Source organism: Amphiprion ocellaris, chromosome 10, assembly GCF_022539595.1.
Source record: "Amphiprion ocellaris isolate individual 3 ecotype Okinawa chromosome 10, ASM2253959v1, whole genome shotgun sequence".
Taxonomy (NCBI): Eukaryota; Metazoa; Chordata; class Actinopteri; family Pomacentridae; genus Amphiprion; species Amphiprion ocellaris.
The window spans coordinates 4,258,022-4,276,385 of record NC_072775.1 but is presented as its reverse complement, the minus strand read 5'-3'; the positions used below and the strand labels follow the sequence as shown (position 1 = coordinate 4,276,385).

The window sequence follows — 18,364 nt, the reverse complement described above, 5'->3', positions numbered from 1 at the left end:
ATACAGCAGTAAGGCGCATGTCTTACATACACACCCACTGTTACTCATTATATCAGCGACTACGAGACTCCGAGCCAAGAAACTGCAATTTTTACCTTATAAGATAAGTAACTTTAGAAGCAACACTGTTTAGATGTCACTATGCATTTTACTGTCAGTGACATATACCGGTAATTGTACATCAAGTTCATATTTAATATCATATATTGTCATGTTTATAGTTGCATTTGAAGATTTAACGTAGGAGTATTTGGTGTTGTTGTTGATCAGTGTAATTAACTGTACTAATGCACCCACACTTTAAGAAATTACATTTTTAAAAATTTTTTTAGCTGTATTTCATCCTAACAATTTATGGTTATTTTACAGATTTTCCCTGCTTTGTGAAATTACAGATAATGTCCAATAAAATCACCGAAAAAAAGGTATTCAGCCACATGTTAACTGCACAAAAACAAGGCAAAACTTATAAGAAACAAAAAACTCTATTTTTACAAATATTAAGTTGTTTTTTTTTTTACATTAACTGTAAAAAGACTCTATTCTTCATTTTATTTAAATAAGCAAAACATACCATTATTTTACAAATATTTGCTGTTAGTTGCAATAATTAATAGAATATTATTATTATTATTATTTCTATTGAGTTTTTTTTTAACTGATATTTTCTCTGTTTTTGTTAAATTACAGATAATATCTAGTACAATCACAGAAAAAAAAGTATTAATTGTGTTTTTGTGCCAAATATGCCCCCTAAGGTTTATAACAATGGACGGCAAATACAAAGTCATGGGCTATATTTGAACCTTCAGCAAAAATATTTGACCCCCTGACGTGTTGAAGTTTCTTATATATGTAAACACTTGCACATGCTTTTTTTCTGTACATCTACTGTAGATAGACATGTTTATGTGAATCTAATGCGGCCTAATCCATAGTCTCAAAATGCATAGATAATATTATTCATTTTTTGACAAACAAATATTAACACGCTCTGTTGCACCTATGTCAGCCCTCAGTCACTAGAGGTCAATTTTTAATCTTAAACAAATTGAAAGAAATGAATAAAGCAGATAATGCTGAAGGGTATTTGTAGTTTTCGCTGTTTGTGGTAACTAACCAATTGTGTTTTGTGTGAATTTCCTCTATTTTTGCTTCTTATGGAGATTCAAAGCATATGTCTGTGTGTAGCAGAGACATGACCTGGGTTAGACGTGTTAAACTGTTCATAGACTGCCTTTTGTACAGAAACTGCATAGAAGTGTCAGAGAGGCAAAACATGTCCAGTTTTACATGCTGTCTAATCACAGAAACAGTGAATAGTTCGATGTTCAGTCTCTTGTTTTATTCATATGAACATGAGCTCATGCAGAAATCCTGTTAATCACATGCTGATATTCCTCAACACATACTGTGCTGTGTGCGGCCCGCCTCTTTAAACAGAGGTGTGAATGTGCTTTCATTAGCTCACAGATACCTGCTCGTCCATTGAGGGAGTTAAGGACAAGACATGTAATAAGAGAAGACACAGGCCTCCCCGAATTTTAAACAAAGGCAGTCTGGGGCGTCTCTCCTCCCACCTCCTGCCTCGAGTCATTATTTAGTCTCCAGCAGAAGCAACAGTGACTGAGACGTGACACCAGCACAGAAGCAAACTCTAGACAGGCAGGTGAGAGTAGCGGTGTTAGTAGAGCCTTTATACCAGAGAAAATGTCATTAACAGATTTGTTGTAATAATATATGAAGGGGCTTAGTCTACAAATGATTAAAAAAAGCTTAATTATCTGTAAATATACCATGAAATGCAACAGGAACTACATCCCAATGTTTCTCTGTTGATTTATTTCCTTATATAAACTAGATATTTGCTCCCTGATTGTCTAAAATCCTTCTTAGCCCTTTAGAGGAACATTCAGACTTGATCAGGGATTCACTGACCAGCTGCAAGTGATTATTCATGGTATTGTGGTCGGCCTTAGTGTGGTCACTGGTCTATTGTTGACCTTGAGGGCCGGGCTCTTGGGCTTTCTTTAATTCTATTTTAAGAACGGGACATTTGTTTTATCTCCCTGTCTTCTAGCGATGGTCCCACCCTACACTTCTCTGTTTTCCACCCCTCTTCAAACACTTCACTTGTTCCCATGTGAAAGTATTTTAATCATTGTCATTCCACATAGCATAGTGGTGAATTAATGTAATGTTATTAATTGTACCTTATTAAGCTGGCTTTAATTAGTGGAAAATGCACCAAACAGAACAAAGCCAAATCACTTAAGTATTTGCCATCCTTTTGTGTAATCCCACGCTGACTGATGAACCAGGAGAACTTATGCTATTTTAAAGTCAAATGCATTAATTTTGAAAGCGTCTTCACGTTCCTTCAGTGCTAAAAGCTTTTGTACCGTATTCTTCGTCTTTTCTTCATCACACGCTGTAATATTTATAATTCGGTGTACACATGCAGTAACTCTATAGAGCTATTGACCAGCTAAGGCAGGATGAGTTATATAAAATTCAATATTTCCTTCACATTTTGTCGTGAACCCACTCAAATAGAAAGGAAGAATACAATGTTGTGCAACAGCTTCATGAGATTTTATTAGCTCTACAGGTAGTGAATAGTGGTAGGTGAGGGGATCTACAGAACACAGCAAACAAAAGGCTTTCTTTAGGCTCCAAAGCTTCACTCCTCATCAAAGCCTTTCTGCTGCGTCCGGGGAAGTTGGAAAGAAAGAAAACAAGAAACAGCTGTTAATTCATCATATTAGTATTGCTTTAGTGCACAAAAGCAATGTATTCATTTACAGAGCAACGTAATGCAAAGCGTTGCACTTGACATAGAAGCTTCTGTTTGTGCTAAAATATGTCTAGAAAAGCAGCACACAAGTTGAATGCAGCCACCAGAGGGCAGCATGTGTCACGGTCAGATACAGAGTTCATGCTTCAAACCTTGGATCCAGCATCACGGCTCTTGGCACGCAGCTTGTTGACCTGAGACTCAGCGATGTCGGCCCTCTCTTCAGCTTCGTCCAGCTCATGCTGCAGCTTACGGAACTTACCAAGATGAACATTGGCCTGTTCTTCCTGTTTAAAGTACATTAAACATGATGTACGTATGAACTGGCAGAAGAAGAAGCTGCATGAAACTTCACGTGACACATGACCACCACACCACCACTTACAGCCTCCTCAGAAGATCTCTTGTAGGCCTTAACTTTCAGCTGCAACTTATCCACCAGATCTTGGAGTCGGGCAATATTCTTGCGATCTTCCTCAGTCTGTGGAAATCAGAGACAAGGTTACAAATTGTTCCCTCTAAAAACACTTCACTGATACCTGTATATGAACACTCTAGTATCATTGTACAGATTTTTCCGTTTTATTAGATTACAAATAAATTAAATTACATTAAATTAATAGCTTGTATAATTAGAAAAAATAAGAATTTATATGTTACCTGATAGCAAAAAAGGACAAAAATTTAAACAAAAGCAAAACAAAATACAAATACCAGATATTTGCTGTAAAAATATGTATATTGACTGTTTCATCCTCCAGTCTCTGTATACAAGTGGGATTTTTTTAACAATATTTGCCCAGAAAATGACACTATTTGTATAATATATAAATCAACTAAAAATATAATTATTTTACAGATATTTTCAGTTATTTTCATCAGTATGTTCACTTTTTTTAATGTTACGGTATTTCACTGCTTCTAATGTATTTTTTCACATATTTTTACCATTTATCTACAGTGTGTCACAAACCTGATAGGTAAGTTCCTTGATGCGACGCTCATATTTACGGACTCCCTTCACAGCCTCACTACTTTTCTTCTGCTCCATTTCCACCTCATTTTCCAGCTCCCTCACCTGGTCAGGGACAAAATTGTGCAGATAAATTTCTTAAGAACTTACTCACCATATTTGCTGCCAGAATATAACACAAATCACAAATTAGAAGAAATACTCACCCTGGCCTCGAGCTTCTGCACCTGCTTCTTTCCTCCCTTCATGGCGATCTGTTCCGCTTCATCCAGACGGTGCTGCAGATCTTTGATGGTTTGCTCCATGTTCTTCTTCATACGCTCCAGGTGAGCGCTGGTGTCCTGCTCTTTCTTCAGCTCCTCTGCCATCATGGCAGCATCAGTAATGGCCTTCTTGGCCTTCTCCTCAGCATTTCTGCACTCCTGCACTGCCTCCTCCACTTCAGTTTGAAGCTGGGATGTATCAGCCTCCAGCTTCTTCTTATGGTTTATCAGGCTTGTGTTCTTTATACAGTAGAGACAATTATGTCAAACAATGTACACTAGGTCAGCAGTTTAAAAATAATCCACAGTAATCATTAGAGATGTCCCGATCACATAATTTTTTGACTCAGTCTGATCAGAGTCATTTAATATTTAGTATCTGCCTATACCTGATAACATTTTCCTAAATAATACACACTTCAAGTACTGTAGGTTAGCTGTAGTCCCTGGAACTTCTTTCTCTATAGCCAGAGAAGGCAGGCATTTCCCTATTGGCATGCATTGTATGGGTTTAGCTGGTCAAGGGGTACCATAGCAAAGTCCCAGTGGAATATGTAATGGCTGTTCTCTCAGCATGTGTCTGCAGCATCACTAGCAATATTGATGCATAGCCAATAAAGAGTGTGCTAAATCAATTATTCATTGATGTTGCTGCATATTTTAGGGATATTATTCAAATTAACAACATGTGTGACTCGATGTAAACAAAGGATCAGGCGTAGACTGTTGCCGATACCAAGTTACCAAGTACCAAGTCAGTTAAAATTTACCTTAATTGGTGCTAGTCCTGATCTAAGGATCAGACTCGGGAGATCCCAAGTAATCGTACAGTTAGTGTTGGCTTTACCTGTGAGTGCAGTAGCTGCACCCTTTCAGTGACATCCAGTAGCTCTTGTTCAGCAAGTTTGCGACCTCTCTCAGTTTGTTCCAGAGCAGCCCTCAGTTCCTCCAGTTCAGCCTGAAGCAGGTTGTTGCGTCTCTCAACAATGGCAATGTTTTCCTTCAGATCATCATTTGCTCGCTGAGAGTCATCAAGCTGGAGCTGAGCATCCTGGGAAATGTTTAAGTCCTCTGGTTATTAAGATATCATAATGATGATGATAAAATGTAAAATAATAATAATGCTTTTTATTACTTTCAGGTGTGCATGGACGGCCTTAAGTTGTTTCTGGGCCTCAGCCGACTGTCTGTTGGCCTGGCTCAGCTGGACCTCCATCTCATTGAGGTCTCCCTCCATCTTCTTCTTCAAACGCAGAGCCTCATTCCTGCTGCGAGTCTCAGCCTCAAGAGAGCTCTGCAGGGTGTCAATGGTCCTCTGCAGGTTCCTCTTGCTCTGCTCCATCTCTTCATCTTTCTCAACCAGTTTACGCTCCATGTCAGCCTTAATTTGGTTGAACTCTAGCTGGGCTCTGAGAATCTTGCCTTCCTCATGCTCAAGAGAACCCTAAGACAGACAAGAATTTATCAAACATTATACATCAATTATACATCATTCATTTCAACTATTTTCTAAATTACAGTCATAATAATCAGCTTTACATTTACATATGTGGAAAATTGATTATACTGGGTTTTGTCTTACCTCTGCCTCCTCTAGGGCAGACTGAATCTCACTCTTTTCTTGCTCCATCTGCTTACGGACCTTCTCCAACTCATGAATGGTTTTCCCACCCTCACCAAGTTGCTCAGTGAGGTCAGAAATCTCCTCTGTGTGAAAAAAGTTACAGTTAATTAGCTATTTAGGTACCTGCAGTGTGTATGTGTTGAGTAGGTACATATACAGATGTAATACCCTGAAGATTCTTGTTCTCTCTCTTCAGGGTCTCAAGATGATCCAGAGATTCTTCATAAGAGTTCTTGAGTTTGAAAAGTTCGGTGCTTAAAGACCTGGCCTCCTTCTGGGAACTCTCCAGTTCACACTGACACTCCTCATATTTCTGTTTCCACTCAGATAGGACCTAGATATTGAGGTAAAAGTTCCTTAATCTCAAATTGAAATCACCACATCAAGCTCTGTAGCGTTCAGTCGGCACACGATTAATTTGCACAAAACATATTTAATTGGATATAATTAAATATAGCGTGTTTGCGATTTTTAGACAACAAAAAGTACAGCATACTTTGTCAAAGTTTCTTTGCTTCTTGTCCAAAGCAGCAGCAGCGGCATTTGATCTCTCTACATCCACCATGAGATCTTCAATCTCATTCTGCAGTCTGTGTTTGGTCTTCTCCAGAGAGGAGCATTTAGCATTCACTGCCTCTACAGCTTCCTCAGCCTCCTGCAGACGCTGAGCCAGCTTCTTTCTGGATTATGAAGAGACATATTCAGGGTTAGTTGCTTTTAAATTTTGCTGAGTTGTTGGAGTCAAAATGTATTTGACTCACTTTGCCTCTTCCAGTTCCTCAGTCCTCTGGATGGCATCAGTTTCGTACTTAGTTCTCCACTGAGCCACCTCAGAGTTGGCCTTGGACATGCTGCGCTGCAGTTCAGCCTTGGCCTCCTGCTCCTCCTCATACTGCTCCCTGAGCAGGTCACAGTCGTGACGAGAAGACTGCACTGCATGGGCTAATGCATTCTTGGCCTGGATAAATAAAGATAAAGGATCTAATTTTCTTGGAGATGTGTTGAGATACAATCATAAATTACCACATTGTAATTTTTATACCTTTATTTCCTCCTCAAGTTGTCTTTTGAGATCTTCAAGTTGTTGGGTATAGGAGTTCTTTCCTCTGGTCAGCTGAGAAATCAGGGATTCTTTCTCCTCCATCTGTCTTGAAAGCTCATCTGAAGAGACGAACATTAGATTTTAGAATTACATTGTTCAACATTAAACATGTTTGATATTTGAAGTGAAAATAAGCATAATACTAACCATTCTCAGCTTGAAGCTTGGCCTTGTGGGTGGTGAAGTCATTCAGGGACCTTTGGTATTCATCACACTTACCCCTGTATTCATTCATTTGATCCTCAAAAGTTCTGCAGGTCTTTTCAAGGGTAGTCTTCAAAAGAAACATATCTAGTTCACAGGTATTGTTTACCAGTATCTAGGTATTACACTGCCATCATTCAAACCGCTCCCAGACTGTAACACATACCTTATGCTTAGCCATTTGTTCCATACTGGAGACCACATCATCCAGTTCCAGTCTGAGCTCACTCTTCTCCTTCTCCAGTTTCTGCTTGACTCTCTGCAAGTTGTCAATCTGCTCTCCCAGGTCAGCAACACTGTCGGCCTGTTTCTTCCTGAGTGTGGCAGCAGTGGATTCATGCTGCAGAGTGGCCTCTTCCAGGTCTCTGCGGAGTTTCTGGAACTCGGCCTCCCTCTTCTTGTTCATCTCGATCTGGGCAGCTGTTGCTCCTCCAGCCTCCTCCAGCCTCTCACTGATCTCCTCCAGCTCTCTGGCCAAGTCTGCCCTCTGCTTCTCCACCTTGGCTCGAGCAGCTCGCTCTGCTTCAAGCTCTTCCTCCAGCTCTTCTACACGGGCCTAATGTCAAAGCAGCATGTTTAAAAGTTTCAGTACTTCAGGATATTTGTAGCATTTAATTAATGCCAAATGCTGCATATTTTTTACCTGCAGCTCTTTGAGCTTCTTCTGGAGTTGAATGATTATGGCCTGTTCATCTTCAATCTTAGCATTCAGCTGGCTGATCTCAAAGTCTTTCCTACAGCATTTTATCTTGTTAGTTTCAGGCAATGAAAGCAGTGTGTTTAATAATTATATTGACTGGTGAATTATTACTTTTTTAGGCGCTCCTCCAGCTGTTGCTTATCATTTTCAAGATCCATTACAGACTCCTGGGTCAACTTTAAGTCTCCCTCCAGCTTTCTCTTTGCTCTCTCAAGATCCATTCGAATCTTCTTCTCTTGCTCAAGAGATCCTTCAAGCTTAAAGAAAATGCATGTAATTAGAAGTGACAATTAGTTATCAGTACTTACCAGTATCATCTATGCAGTAAAGTTTTAAAAAGTAAAAGTTGTACATCATCCACTTGCTGCTCCAGCTTAGCCTTCAGCTTGGTCAGAGTGTTGACTTTGTCTTCTTCACTCTGCAGGTCATCCAGCGTTTGCTGATGAGCCTCCTGTAAGGCTTTCTTCTCCTTGGTCAACTTGGCAATAATTTCATCCAAAGCTGCCATCTCCTCAGTCAGGTTCTTTACCTGTGAAGAATGAAAAGATACATTAATCGATGTCAAATTAGGGCATTAAATCTGATTAAACAAATGCTAGTTTGATAGTTTTCATACCTTGTTTTCAGTGGCATGCTTCTCCTTCTCCACTTTAGCCAGAGTTAACTCTAAATCATCAATGTCTTTCTTTAACTCAGAGCACTCATCTTCCAGCTTCCTCTTCTTAGCAGTCAGTTCAGCATTCATCTCCTCCTCATCCTCCAGTCTTTCTGTCAGCTCTTTGGCTTTTGCCTCCAGCTGGATTTTGTTTTTGATCAGCCCCTCACATCTTTCCTCAGCATCGCAGAGATTATCTTGCTCCTGGCAAACATTTAATCTCATCAGCACATATCTTAATGATGTGTTCAGAGACAAAAAACAATAGTGCCATTCTTACTGCTTGAACTTGAAGCTGCAGGTCATTTTTCTCTTGGAGAAGTGAGACCATTTTCTCCTCTAGTTCCTTTCTGCGAGCTTCAGATTTTGCATAGGCCTCCTTCAGCTTCAGGAATTCTTCCTTCATGTTAGCCATCTCCTTTTCTGCCTCAGCAGATCTCAGCAGAGGTTTGATCTTGAAGAACAGCTTCATCCAGGGCCAATTCTTGACTCCCATGAATGAACGGACATTCCACTGGATTACTAGCAGAGCATCTCTAAAGGATTTTTTTTTTTAATTGAATAGGATGTATTTAGAAAAAATGAAATCCCAAACCAATCAATATTAAATGTGCAATGAGTAATATCAGTTGGACAGAAAAGATACCTGCGCTCCACCATCTTCTGATACTCAATACGAGACAAAAGGCCGCGGGATCTGGCTTGAATAGCTGTGATGATTTTGGAGAGACGCTCATCTCGCATCTCCTCAAGCAGTCCCAGCAACCCTGCCTTGAAGAACACCTAATGACGGAAATGGATATTACAGTTTTGTCACCACCTTCATCTGCAAGAATCATCTATCACTTTTAGCCACTTTTCCTTATCAGAGAAACACTTCAGATGATACCTTAGTGTGTCCAAACTTATATTGATTGTGATCAATATCCAGAGACCCAAGAAGTTTTTCAGCTCCTTTCCTGCTGTCAATGAACTGGCCTTCAGGGATGGCAGCAGGATTCAGGATGCGATATCTAGAGGACCACAAAGTAAAAATATCTAAGGGTATTGTACTGCAGTGTGCTTGGAATCATATAGTATGTGGCACAACTGATACAAAACCTCTGTTTGAAATCTCCATACAGGATCCTGTTGGGGAAGCCTTTTCTGCAGATCCTGATGCCTTCCAGCACACCGTTACAGCGCAGCTGGTGCATCACCAGAGGGTTCTCCATGGCCCCAGGAGTCTTGGTCTCATTGGGGATGATGCAGCGCACAAAGTGAGGGTGAGTAGACCTCAGGTTGGTCATCAGTTTGTTCAGGTTCTCCTTTAATGTGACCAAATAAATATATAGAAATACTGGTTGTTAAAAAAAAAAAATCATGTACAAAATACTATATCCTCAAATAAAAACAGGCATATTATACATCACCCTATGGAGAGCTGACACAGTCTGAAATGATGATCCCTTTTTTTTCTTCTCTTTTTTACCTTCAGTTGCTTCAGTCATTGCTTTTGAGAAAAATGTGTAATGTTAGAATGCAAACAAATATGTTATAATCTCCAAACATCACATTCATGCCAGTATACCTGAATCAGCTCCAGCATAGTTTGCAAAGAGGAAAGCCATCAACTTGAGGTTAGACTTCTGGTACAGTCCAACAACAGTCTCATTCAGAGGATCCTTGTTCTTCACCAGCCAGTTGTTGATATTGTAATCAACAGTTCCAGCGTAGTGAACCAGGGCAAAATGAGCCTCTGGTTTTCCTTTGACAATTCTGGGCTTCTGGAAATTGGCAGATTTCCCCAGATGATTGTCATAGAGTTTAGCTTTAAAGGTGGTATCACTGGCTTTGGGGAACATGCACTCCTCTTCAAGGATGGACATGATACCCATGGGCTGGGGAGGAAAATATGAGTGGTTTCAAACCAAAAACAGACTTTTATTTATTTGTGTTTGAACATGTAATAGCCGAGTCTCTCACCTTTTCAATCAGATCAATACAGGCCTGCAGATCCATACCAAAGTCAATGAAAGTCCATTCAATGCCCTCTTTCTTGTACTCTTCCTGCTCTAGCACGAACATGTGATGGTTGAAAAACTGTTGCAGTTTTTCATTGGTGAAGTTGATGCACAGCTGCTCAAAGGTGTTGAACTGGAAAGAAAGAAAATATGAATGTGTTATTCATCCATATTATGTTCGAGGAGGTCTGGTTAACAGTGTTCTAATAAGATCACTTACATCAAAGATCTCAAATCCTGCGATGTCCAACACACCGATGAAGTACTGGCGGGGCTGCTTGGTCTCCAGTGATTGGTTGATTCTCATCACCATCCATAGGAACATTTTCTCATAAACAGCTTTGGATAGAGCTCCAACAGCATAGTTCACCTGTGGAATAAGCATTAAACATAATACAAAAGAATACAATGTATGTTTTTTCATGTTACAACACATCCATGTGTTGTTTGAGAAGCATCCTACGCCCTCAGTTCCTCCTTTTTGTTCAGTAGAATATGTGTTAAATTTGTGTTTACCTACCTTTAAATTTAAAAAGCAATATCAACTTTAGCTAAACAGGATCTACCTGGCTGTTTCTTATTACTTATCTTTCCCCTAGCAAGTGGGGACTTATTTGGGATACTTTTCCCGAGCCCAAATATGACTAACTGGTTAAATATAGTAGGTGTTAAAATCATGGCGGCTGCTTTTAATTCAGAGCAGTTTGATTTGCTGCAAATTGCAAGCCACTTTAAAACTGAGACTCTACAGCAAAATGGTAAACATGACTTTAAGGTCCTTGTGGTTGGTAAATTCATGCTAATCTGTGGAAGGGACTGGTACTTACAAATTTACATGACAAACATGGTTAATCCCTCATAAAGAGAGAAGGAGTGCAACAACCCATGTAGTTTTGTAGTATTTTTGTGGCAATTTTTTTAGCCATTGCAAATGAAGCCATATATAGACCGTGAAGTGTTTCTTTATTAGAACATTTAGATAACAGGGTTTCAAAACTCATTTCTCATGCTCTCACCTGGGCAACATTTTGTCCCTTGGTGACCCACTCATTTCCTACTTTCACTCTTGGGTGACAGAGACCTTTGATGAGGTCTGCAGAGTTCAGGCCCATCAGATACGCTGCTTTGTCAGCATCTGTGGAGAGATAAAGTGAATATTGGAAAACTCTTTGGGCTGTTTCTGAGCTACCCTTGCAAACAAAGTCACACCTCACCTTCAGTGCCATCAGCCTCTGCCTGCTCTTCTCGCTGTTTCTGCTTGAATTTCATATTGCCATAGTGCATGATGGCACCAGTTAGCTTGTACACAGAGTTTTTTTCCTCTTGTGTGAAGCCCAGCACATCAAAGGCATTCTGTGGAAGAGCAAAGAAAAGCACCTCAACATTTGAGCTGGTAAAGAAGCTCAAACACTTTCACGTTGGGAAAGTTGGGAAGACAAACTTAATGATTCCCAAACAGTGCTCTTATTAGAGTAACTCATTCAGTAATGATATTTAGGTTAAAATTTAATGTAACATTGTAAAACAGGGAATGGTTGAGAGCCTGACATCTGTTGCCATCAGTTCCTCTGCATCATCAATGGAGGCCACTTGGGTTTCCCCCTGAGAGATGAAGGCGTAGTCATAGGGATTATTTGTGATCAACAACATCTCTGCAGGACACACAGAGAATGAGACAAAGTCAGATTGATGCCTTGCTCTTCTCGCCTTTTCACAAAAAGAATAATTCCAATACAAACCCAAAATTTCAGGCTTCTTGTTGGAAAGAATCTGGTAGAAAATGTGGTAATCTCTCTCAGCCTTGAGCTGGAAGGTCACACGAGACTTTTCCAGAAGATCTGGCAAACACGAGAGATGATATCAGTACCTGTTAAATCTACCAAAACTACCCTAACCCAAACATAAATAATCTAAGTATGAAAAGGATGTTGTTCTTACATGTTTCGATATCAGCAGAGGCTAATTTTCCCCTCGCGTCAAAATGGATTCGGATGAATTTACCCTGAAAGGATAAAATTTGCATATAAAGATATCTTAATATCTGCTACTAGTTATTTTCTTTGGAGGTGGATACATAATATTCACAGTTCAGTCACAAAAATATTAGACACTCACAAATCTGGAGGAGTTGTCATTCCTGATGGTCTTGGCGTTACCAAAGGCCTCCAGAGCAGGGTTAGCCTGGATGATTTGATCCTCCAAGGTTCCCTGTCACAGAGGAGTCTGTATTTAAAGCTGCACAAGGAAACATTAGCAGCCTCTGGTGGAATCAAGTAAATATATTTAGTTGTTTTTATTGTTTTGTTTTGAGGGGGGGGGGTTTTGCTCACAGATTATGTGAAAATTAAATGGTAAACATTTTGAAAGAACTTTTAGCCATTTTTGGTAACTTGATGATGTTTAAGTTTGGTTTGTCAGAAAAAAATATCTATATTCTGTTCCAATACCTCCCACATTTGATAGATCTTATTTACCTTGTCCTTGTTGACGGTATCTTTCTTTATGCCTCCAGCTGCAATACTCGCAAAGTACTGGATGACTCGTTTTGTGTTGACAGTCTTTCCTGCACCAGATTCTCCACTGTAATTGCAAAATTACTGATATGTAACTATGGCACCCCCCCGCGACCCTAGTGAGGATTAAGCGGTGTATAGATAATGGATGGATGGATGGGTAACTATGGCATCATACAGAATAAGATTTTATTTCAGCGCATGTAGGGTCATTGATCAAGTTTTAGGTAATACTTACGTGATCAGAATTGACTGGTTTTCACGGTCTGCCAGAAAACAAGTTTGTGGAGAATATGTTGGTATACAGCATGTAACAAAACAGTTCTAAAACTTAATCTATGTTACCAAACTGTACCTGCCAACATGTACTGGTAGGCATTGTCAGAGATGGAGAAGATATGAGGAGGAGCTTCACTCCTCTTCTTTCCTCTGTAGGCAAGAACCACCTCTTGGTTATAGACTGGCAGCCACTTGTAGGGGTTGACAGTCACACAGAACAGCCCAGAGTAGGTCTGAGAACACAAAGAAAATCATTGTCATGCTGGCATCAGGCAATTGCTGTTTGTAAGTGAGAAATATGGAGGATTTTAGGAGTTTGATGCCCTTTTCTCATTCTCAAGAATCTCATTTTCAGTTTGTTTCAAGAATTATTCAACACAGTTTGGTTTTGTGGAAGCAGATGTTGGTATTTTTAGTGGTCCACAGTAGAATTTACTGTTTTGAGTCATTCCATCTTCAAATCATCACATTTTACAACAAGAAAAGCACTCAGAGAGTGCAGTACTCCACCAAGGCTGCTCAGTCCTATCATTTCCAACGGATAAGTCCCAATAAGTCCTCAGTGGTGGATTTGTAGTAGGATCAAAATCATGTGATCATCAGCAGGCAGCTGATGGAACAGATGGAAGGACAAACATACACCGATCGTCACATAACTTTGCCACGTTCCTGGGTGGAGTAACAATTTCTGTTTGACCACCTTTACTTTACACATTTACCAAAAAATTTTGGAGCATAAAATAGAGATATTTGTAAAGATGTTTGTGAAATTTTAGATTGATATATCAAATACTTTCCAAAACCTTTTTTTAATTGTCCCTTTGAACCCACTTTTACAATATTATGCTTGAGAGACAATATCTCAGAAACTATAAAAGATAAAAACCTGAAGTTTTCACTATTATTTTCTCATCATTGATTCAGAGCCAGTAATTACATTAGCAAAGAAATGATAACACAGAAATCAACTAGTGATTTTTTGTGAACCATATGCAGACACATATCACAGTAGTACAAAGCAAAACATATAACTAAATCCATCATTCTAAATAATTCACAGATACAATTTTTAAAAACCATAGTTTGTGATAAAGAAGTTTCAAGCAAATCAGAGAAGAAGGCTCCTAATGAGACTGGGATTGAATAGTCCTATATAGGTTTACAGGCTACTCACATAGATCATCCATGCTGCATAACGCTCTTTGAGATTAAACAGCACAGCTGGTTCATGGAGGAAGGTCAACATGGCCATGTCCTCAATCTTGTCAAACTTTGGAGGGTTCTGTTGCAGAATATCAGCGTCTTTGACAGTCACAGTCTGGAAGTAAGAAAATTGAATACAGTGTTCTGATTAATATGTAATCCTTACATAAATGTTCCTTGGAAATATGATTTTATGAGTGAGTAAACAAAACATTTATTTTCTGTTGATGTTTATGCACCACCCTCTTGCTTGTTTATCATTGAAAAACATGCCGCTCATTGTTATTGCCAGATGGCAGCAACGCCTCGTTTCATCACTCAGCTGCTCAGTCTTGTTACACTTTAAGACACTTTAATTGCACAAGTCCACAGGCTCCCATTTAAACTTGTATTCACACTCACTCAAGGATAGACGCTTTAAATCACACATAGATTTACACTCAGATTAACACTCACTGTCAGACGCGGACTTGCATAGACATAGACTGTTTCCTGTGCTGCTGTAACTGACCCTGCAGACTGATCCTGTTAATCAAAATGACCAAATGGATTCACCTCGCGTTTTGGCACAGGCTGGTTTCAAGTGCACTGAAGAATGGACTGAAGTGCACTGAAGAATGAAGTGGAACAGGCTCTGGATTTGACAGTGCTTACCCTCTGACATGCTGGTTAGGCTGATGCAGAAGTTATATTTATTAGACTTTAAATAATTGCCTTTTAATTGTGAATTAATTCATTCACATAGATCTTTGACAGCCTTACATCACTCCCATTTTACAAACTTCATCCACAGTCTGCGTTGTTCCTCCTCCCCATATTACTACATTTGCTGCATTTCAGCCACACTTGTTAACTTTTGTTGTGTTTACATGTTAAGAGTAGGATTCACGCTGATGCTGACCCCTTATGTGTTGTTAATAATATCAGCTAAATAGTAAAAGGTAACCACTGACCTTCCCATGCTGGGTCTCCACAGTGACCTTGTCTCCATCTCGGCTGAGGATAGTTGCCTTCACAAACTCTTCCACTGAATCCGGGACAAAGCATTCCTTCTTTATGTCGAAGGGACGTGTGGAGGCCTCCATACGCTCCCTGTCTGACTTCCTCAGGTACGGAGCCGCCGCCCCAAACACAGACATCTCTGCATCCCCCATGTCTGGACTGATGTGCATACACATATATTTAAGGCTTCACTCTGACTGTATCTGACACATACTTTTTATTATATAAACATATTATGTCAGCCTGTAACTCTAGTATAAATTGCCATGAAATCCATAAGAAACAGGAATTTACTGGTGGGTTCAGCTCAGATGACTCAAATGTGATCTCAACCGTCAAAGTATAAATCAGTGGTTCACCTGCAGTAAGAAGAGAACCACCATTGAGTTAGTTGTTTTATTGTTAAATGAGATCTTATTTAAACCCAAAGTTCAGACAACCGCAGACTTAAGGAGGCCAGGAAGCAACTGCTAGAGGTTATTAAGGCTTCACTTTGTTTGTATCTAATGGATATTTTTTCAAATTTTAAATAATGTATGATTTACACTTTTGTCTAAAGAAACATAAACATGCTTGTATACACTGATGAGACAAATCAGTATCCACCTGCAGTGAGCAGAGAAAAAAATAACTTGTATAATAATAAAAGATATTCTTTGGCGAGACTGTGAAATTAGCTAACTCACGTCAACAGTTGTGAAAATACTGACTCTAAGGCAAATTTAAGGAGAATTGGTAAGTAGCAAAAGTTGAAAATGTATCAGTTAAAGGTGTTTTAATTAGACAATTACATTTGGCTACATCTTATTATGTAATATCCACCGCCCCTGTGTTAGTTAATTTTATTGTTAATTGAAATCATATTTAAACCTGTTTAGTTTAAATTCAGCCACTGGAAAAGAGCATGAATGCAGAATCATACTTACAGAGGCCAGGTGAAGAGGAAGCAGCTGCTGGACCTGCAGCATAGGCAGGGATCAAATATATAACCCCAGATAACCCTGCCTTACAAGGCCAAAGGCACCACCCTGACCTGCTAGCAAAAACACACACTCACACACACATCACCAACATCAGGTACACTGCTTCCACACATGCCACACACACACACACACACACACACACACACACACACACACACACACACACACACACGGTGTGATTGGCATCATTCTCATCACTTATGACAGGGCTCTCTGATGATGTCTGGCTGCCCTCCCCGCTTGTTTGTCTCTAACTCTCATCCAAATAATGTGATTTTTCGGGAGCAGTGCCAGGAACTTTCTGCAGCATAACTGGTGTGTGACTCACCCAAACATACCCTCTCTATCTCTAATTCTGCCACACGTTTTTCCTGTCATCTCTTGTGCTAAATTCTTTTTCCATGTGAGGACTGGTCATGGATGGAAACCAGATTCCATTCACTGCCAGTGAGGAGGAGCAGAGGTAGGGTGTAAACAGGAAAGGTATCAGTCGCCACCTGCTCATATAGTTTATAACAGCATGCCATTTTCAGTGTATTACTTAATCTGACTGTGTGGTTTGTGGGCAGCTGTGACCAGTGGGGGGGTCTGGGTAGAAAACTTTTTGCACTGTCATTTCCTATTAACTCCTGGCTATAACTACACCATGAGGACAAAAAAGGACACTCCAAGCAAATATGTGAAAAGGTTATTTAAAATCATACGTACAGTGATGACAGTTGAATCCATCATTAGAAAACAGAAGGAAAATGGAGCATGCATGAATCTGTTGAGAACAATCCTTCCTCAAAAACTGAGCAACTATGCAAGAAAAAGTGGTGAGCGAGGCCACCAAGACACCTATGACTCCTCTGAAGGAGTTACAAGCTTCAGCAACTCAGATGGAAAAGCCTGTGCATACAAGAACTGTTGCCTTTTAATCACCAGTTGAAGTTTTAAAGTAGCGCGGCAAAGAGAAAGTCTCTGTTGAAAATAGCTCTTATCAAGTCTCGACTAGAGTTCACCAGGAGGCATGCGAGAGACTTAGGCACCAAACAAACCAAACACTGCACATCATCACAAACACACCATCTGCACAGTAAAGCATGGTGGCGGCAGTATCATGATGTGTGGAGCAACACATTCTGGAAGGCTTGTAAAGATACAGGGTGAAATGAATGCAGCAATGTCTAGGTAAATCCAGGACAAATGCAGCTTGGGAGATTGTTTTCCAGCAAGACAGTGACCTGAAGCATGCAGCTGAAACTACACAGAAATGGTTCAAAGACAGCAAGATGAATGTTCACTAGTGGTTCAGTCCAATGAAGAATTTGTGTCAGAACTTGAAAAGAGCTGTTTACTCAAGTCTCTGTTACTTGAAGTAATAATTGGCATTACTTTGTAGAAATTTGTTTTGACTTTGGCTTGAAAGAGTCTGCTTTTGTAAATTTTTGTCAAAACAAAAAAGGTAAAACTTCCAAAGAGGGGTAACTGCTTTTTATTGGCATTCTATATTCTTGTATGCCTGTCTGAGCAAAAAATTATCCATCTCAAGTGGGTAATTGTCGCAATAGATTTTAGCAAATTATATTATATTATCAAAAAAACTGTGAATTTTTGATGAATGCAACTTTCAAGAATTTGTGCACAACACCTTTTTAATATTGCAACTTTCAGAGATATCTGTACATAGAATGTGTCCTATGTCACCTTACAGCTCATCATCCCATTCATGGTCATCTTAATGAAACTATATACACAGACAGTGTAATGGCTCACATTTTGCCTGTTTTGCTATAGAGTCTATTTTCTGCCATTTTACATAACATAGCTGCAGCGATTGCCTATTGTTCTCTAAATGCTACCAGAATGTAGTTTATCAATGCTCAACATCGTCTCTGAACACGTCCTATATAGACAAAGCTGGAACACTTAAAGGGCCTCTCGCTCATGTTCTCTTCACACTATGTCTACTGAATAGAGACAATGTTATAGCCATCTGTACTTGCAACAGTGTGCCTATATAGCCTTACACATACTTCGCTACCTCATCATCCGCCAATCAAAATTGCCTGTCAAAGTGC

At 39.6% G+C, this 18,364-nt stretch overlaps 2 protein-coding genes across 2 annotated transcripts in view; one reads left to right on the top strand and one right to left on the bottom strand.

The window, feature by feature from the left end:
- LOC111583290 (uncharacterized) overlaps window positions 1-15,677 on the bottom strand; it is a 32,575-nt gene extending 16,898 nt beyond the window's left edge. Inside the window, 36 exon segments of the mRNA XM_035958328.2 lie at window positions 2,950-3,084; window positions 3,183-3,278; window positions 3,771-3,875; window positions 3,977-4,273; window positions 4,881-5,084; window positions 5,169-5,477; window positions 5,616-5,740; window positions 5,826-5,991; window positions 6,154-6,337; window positions 6,419-6,615; window positions 6,700-6,818; window positions 6,907-7,033; window positions 7,130-7,519; window positions 7,607-7,697; window positions 7,775-7,920; window positions 8,016-8,192; window positions 8,280-8,522; window positions 8,599-8,854; window positions 8,965-9,101; window positions 9,208-9,331; window positions 9,420-9,625; window positions 9,731-10,198; window positions 10,284-10,454; window positions 10,542-10,691; window positions 11,338-11,456; window positions 11,536-11,674; window positions 11,870-11,973; window positions 12,061-12,159; window positions 12,260-12,323; window positions 12,437-12,529; window positions 12,796-12,901; window positions 13,073-13,100; window positions 13,190-13,346; window positions 14,288-14,431; window positions 15,270-15,477; window positions 15,613-15,677. Of these exon segments, the coding sequence (XP_035814221.2) occupies window positions 2,950-3,084; window positions 3,183-3,278; window positions 3,771-3,875; window positions 3,977-4,273; window positions 4,881-5,084; window positions 5,169-5,477; window positions 5,616-5,740; window positions 5,826-5,991; window positions 6,154-6,337; window positions 6,419-6,615; window positions 6,700-6,818; window positions 6,907-7,033; window positions 7,130-7,519; window positions 7,607-7,697; window positions 7,775-7,920; window positions 8,016-8,192; window positions 8,280-8,522; window positions 8,599-8,854; window positions 8,965-9,101; window positions 9,208-9,331; window positions 9,420-9,625; window positions 9,731-10,198; window positions 10,284-10,454; window positions 10,542-10,691; window positions 11,338-11,456; window positions 11,536-11,674; window positions 11,870-11,973; window positions 12,061-12,159; window positions 12,260-12,323; window positions 12,437-12,529; window positions 12,796-12,901; window positions 13,073-13,100; window positions 13,190-13,346; window positions 14,288-14,431; window positions 15,270-15,470 (5,877 nt within the window). The 5' untranslated portion in view covers window positions 15,471-15,477; window positions 15,613-15,677.
- fitm1l (fat storage inducing transmembrane protein 1, like) overlaps window positions 15,291-18,364 on the top strand; it is a 28,477-nt gene continuing 25,403 nt past the window's right edge. Inside the window, exon 1 of the mRNA XM_023292343.3 lies at window positions 15,291-15,425. The gene's annotated coding sequence lies outside the window, so the exon portion shown is untranslated. The remainder of the gene's footprint in view (window positions 15,426-18,364) is intronic.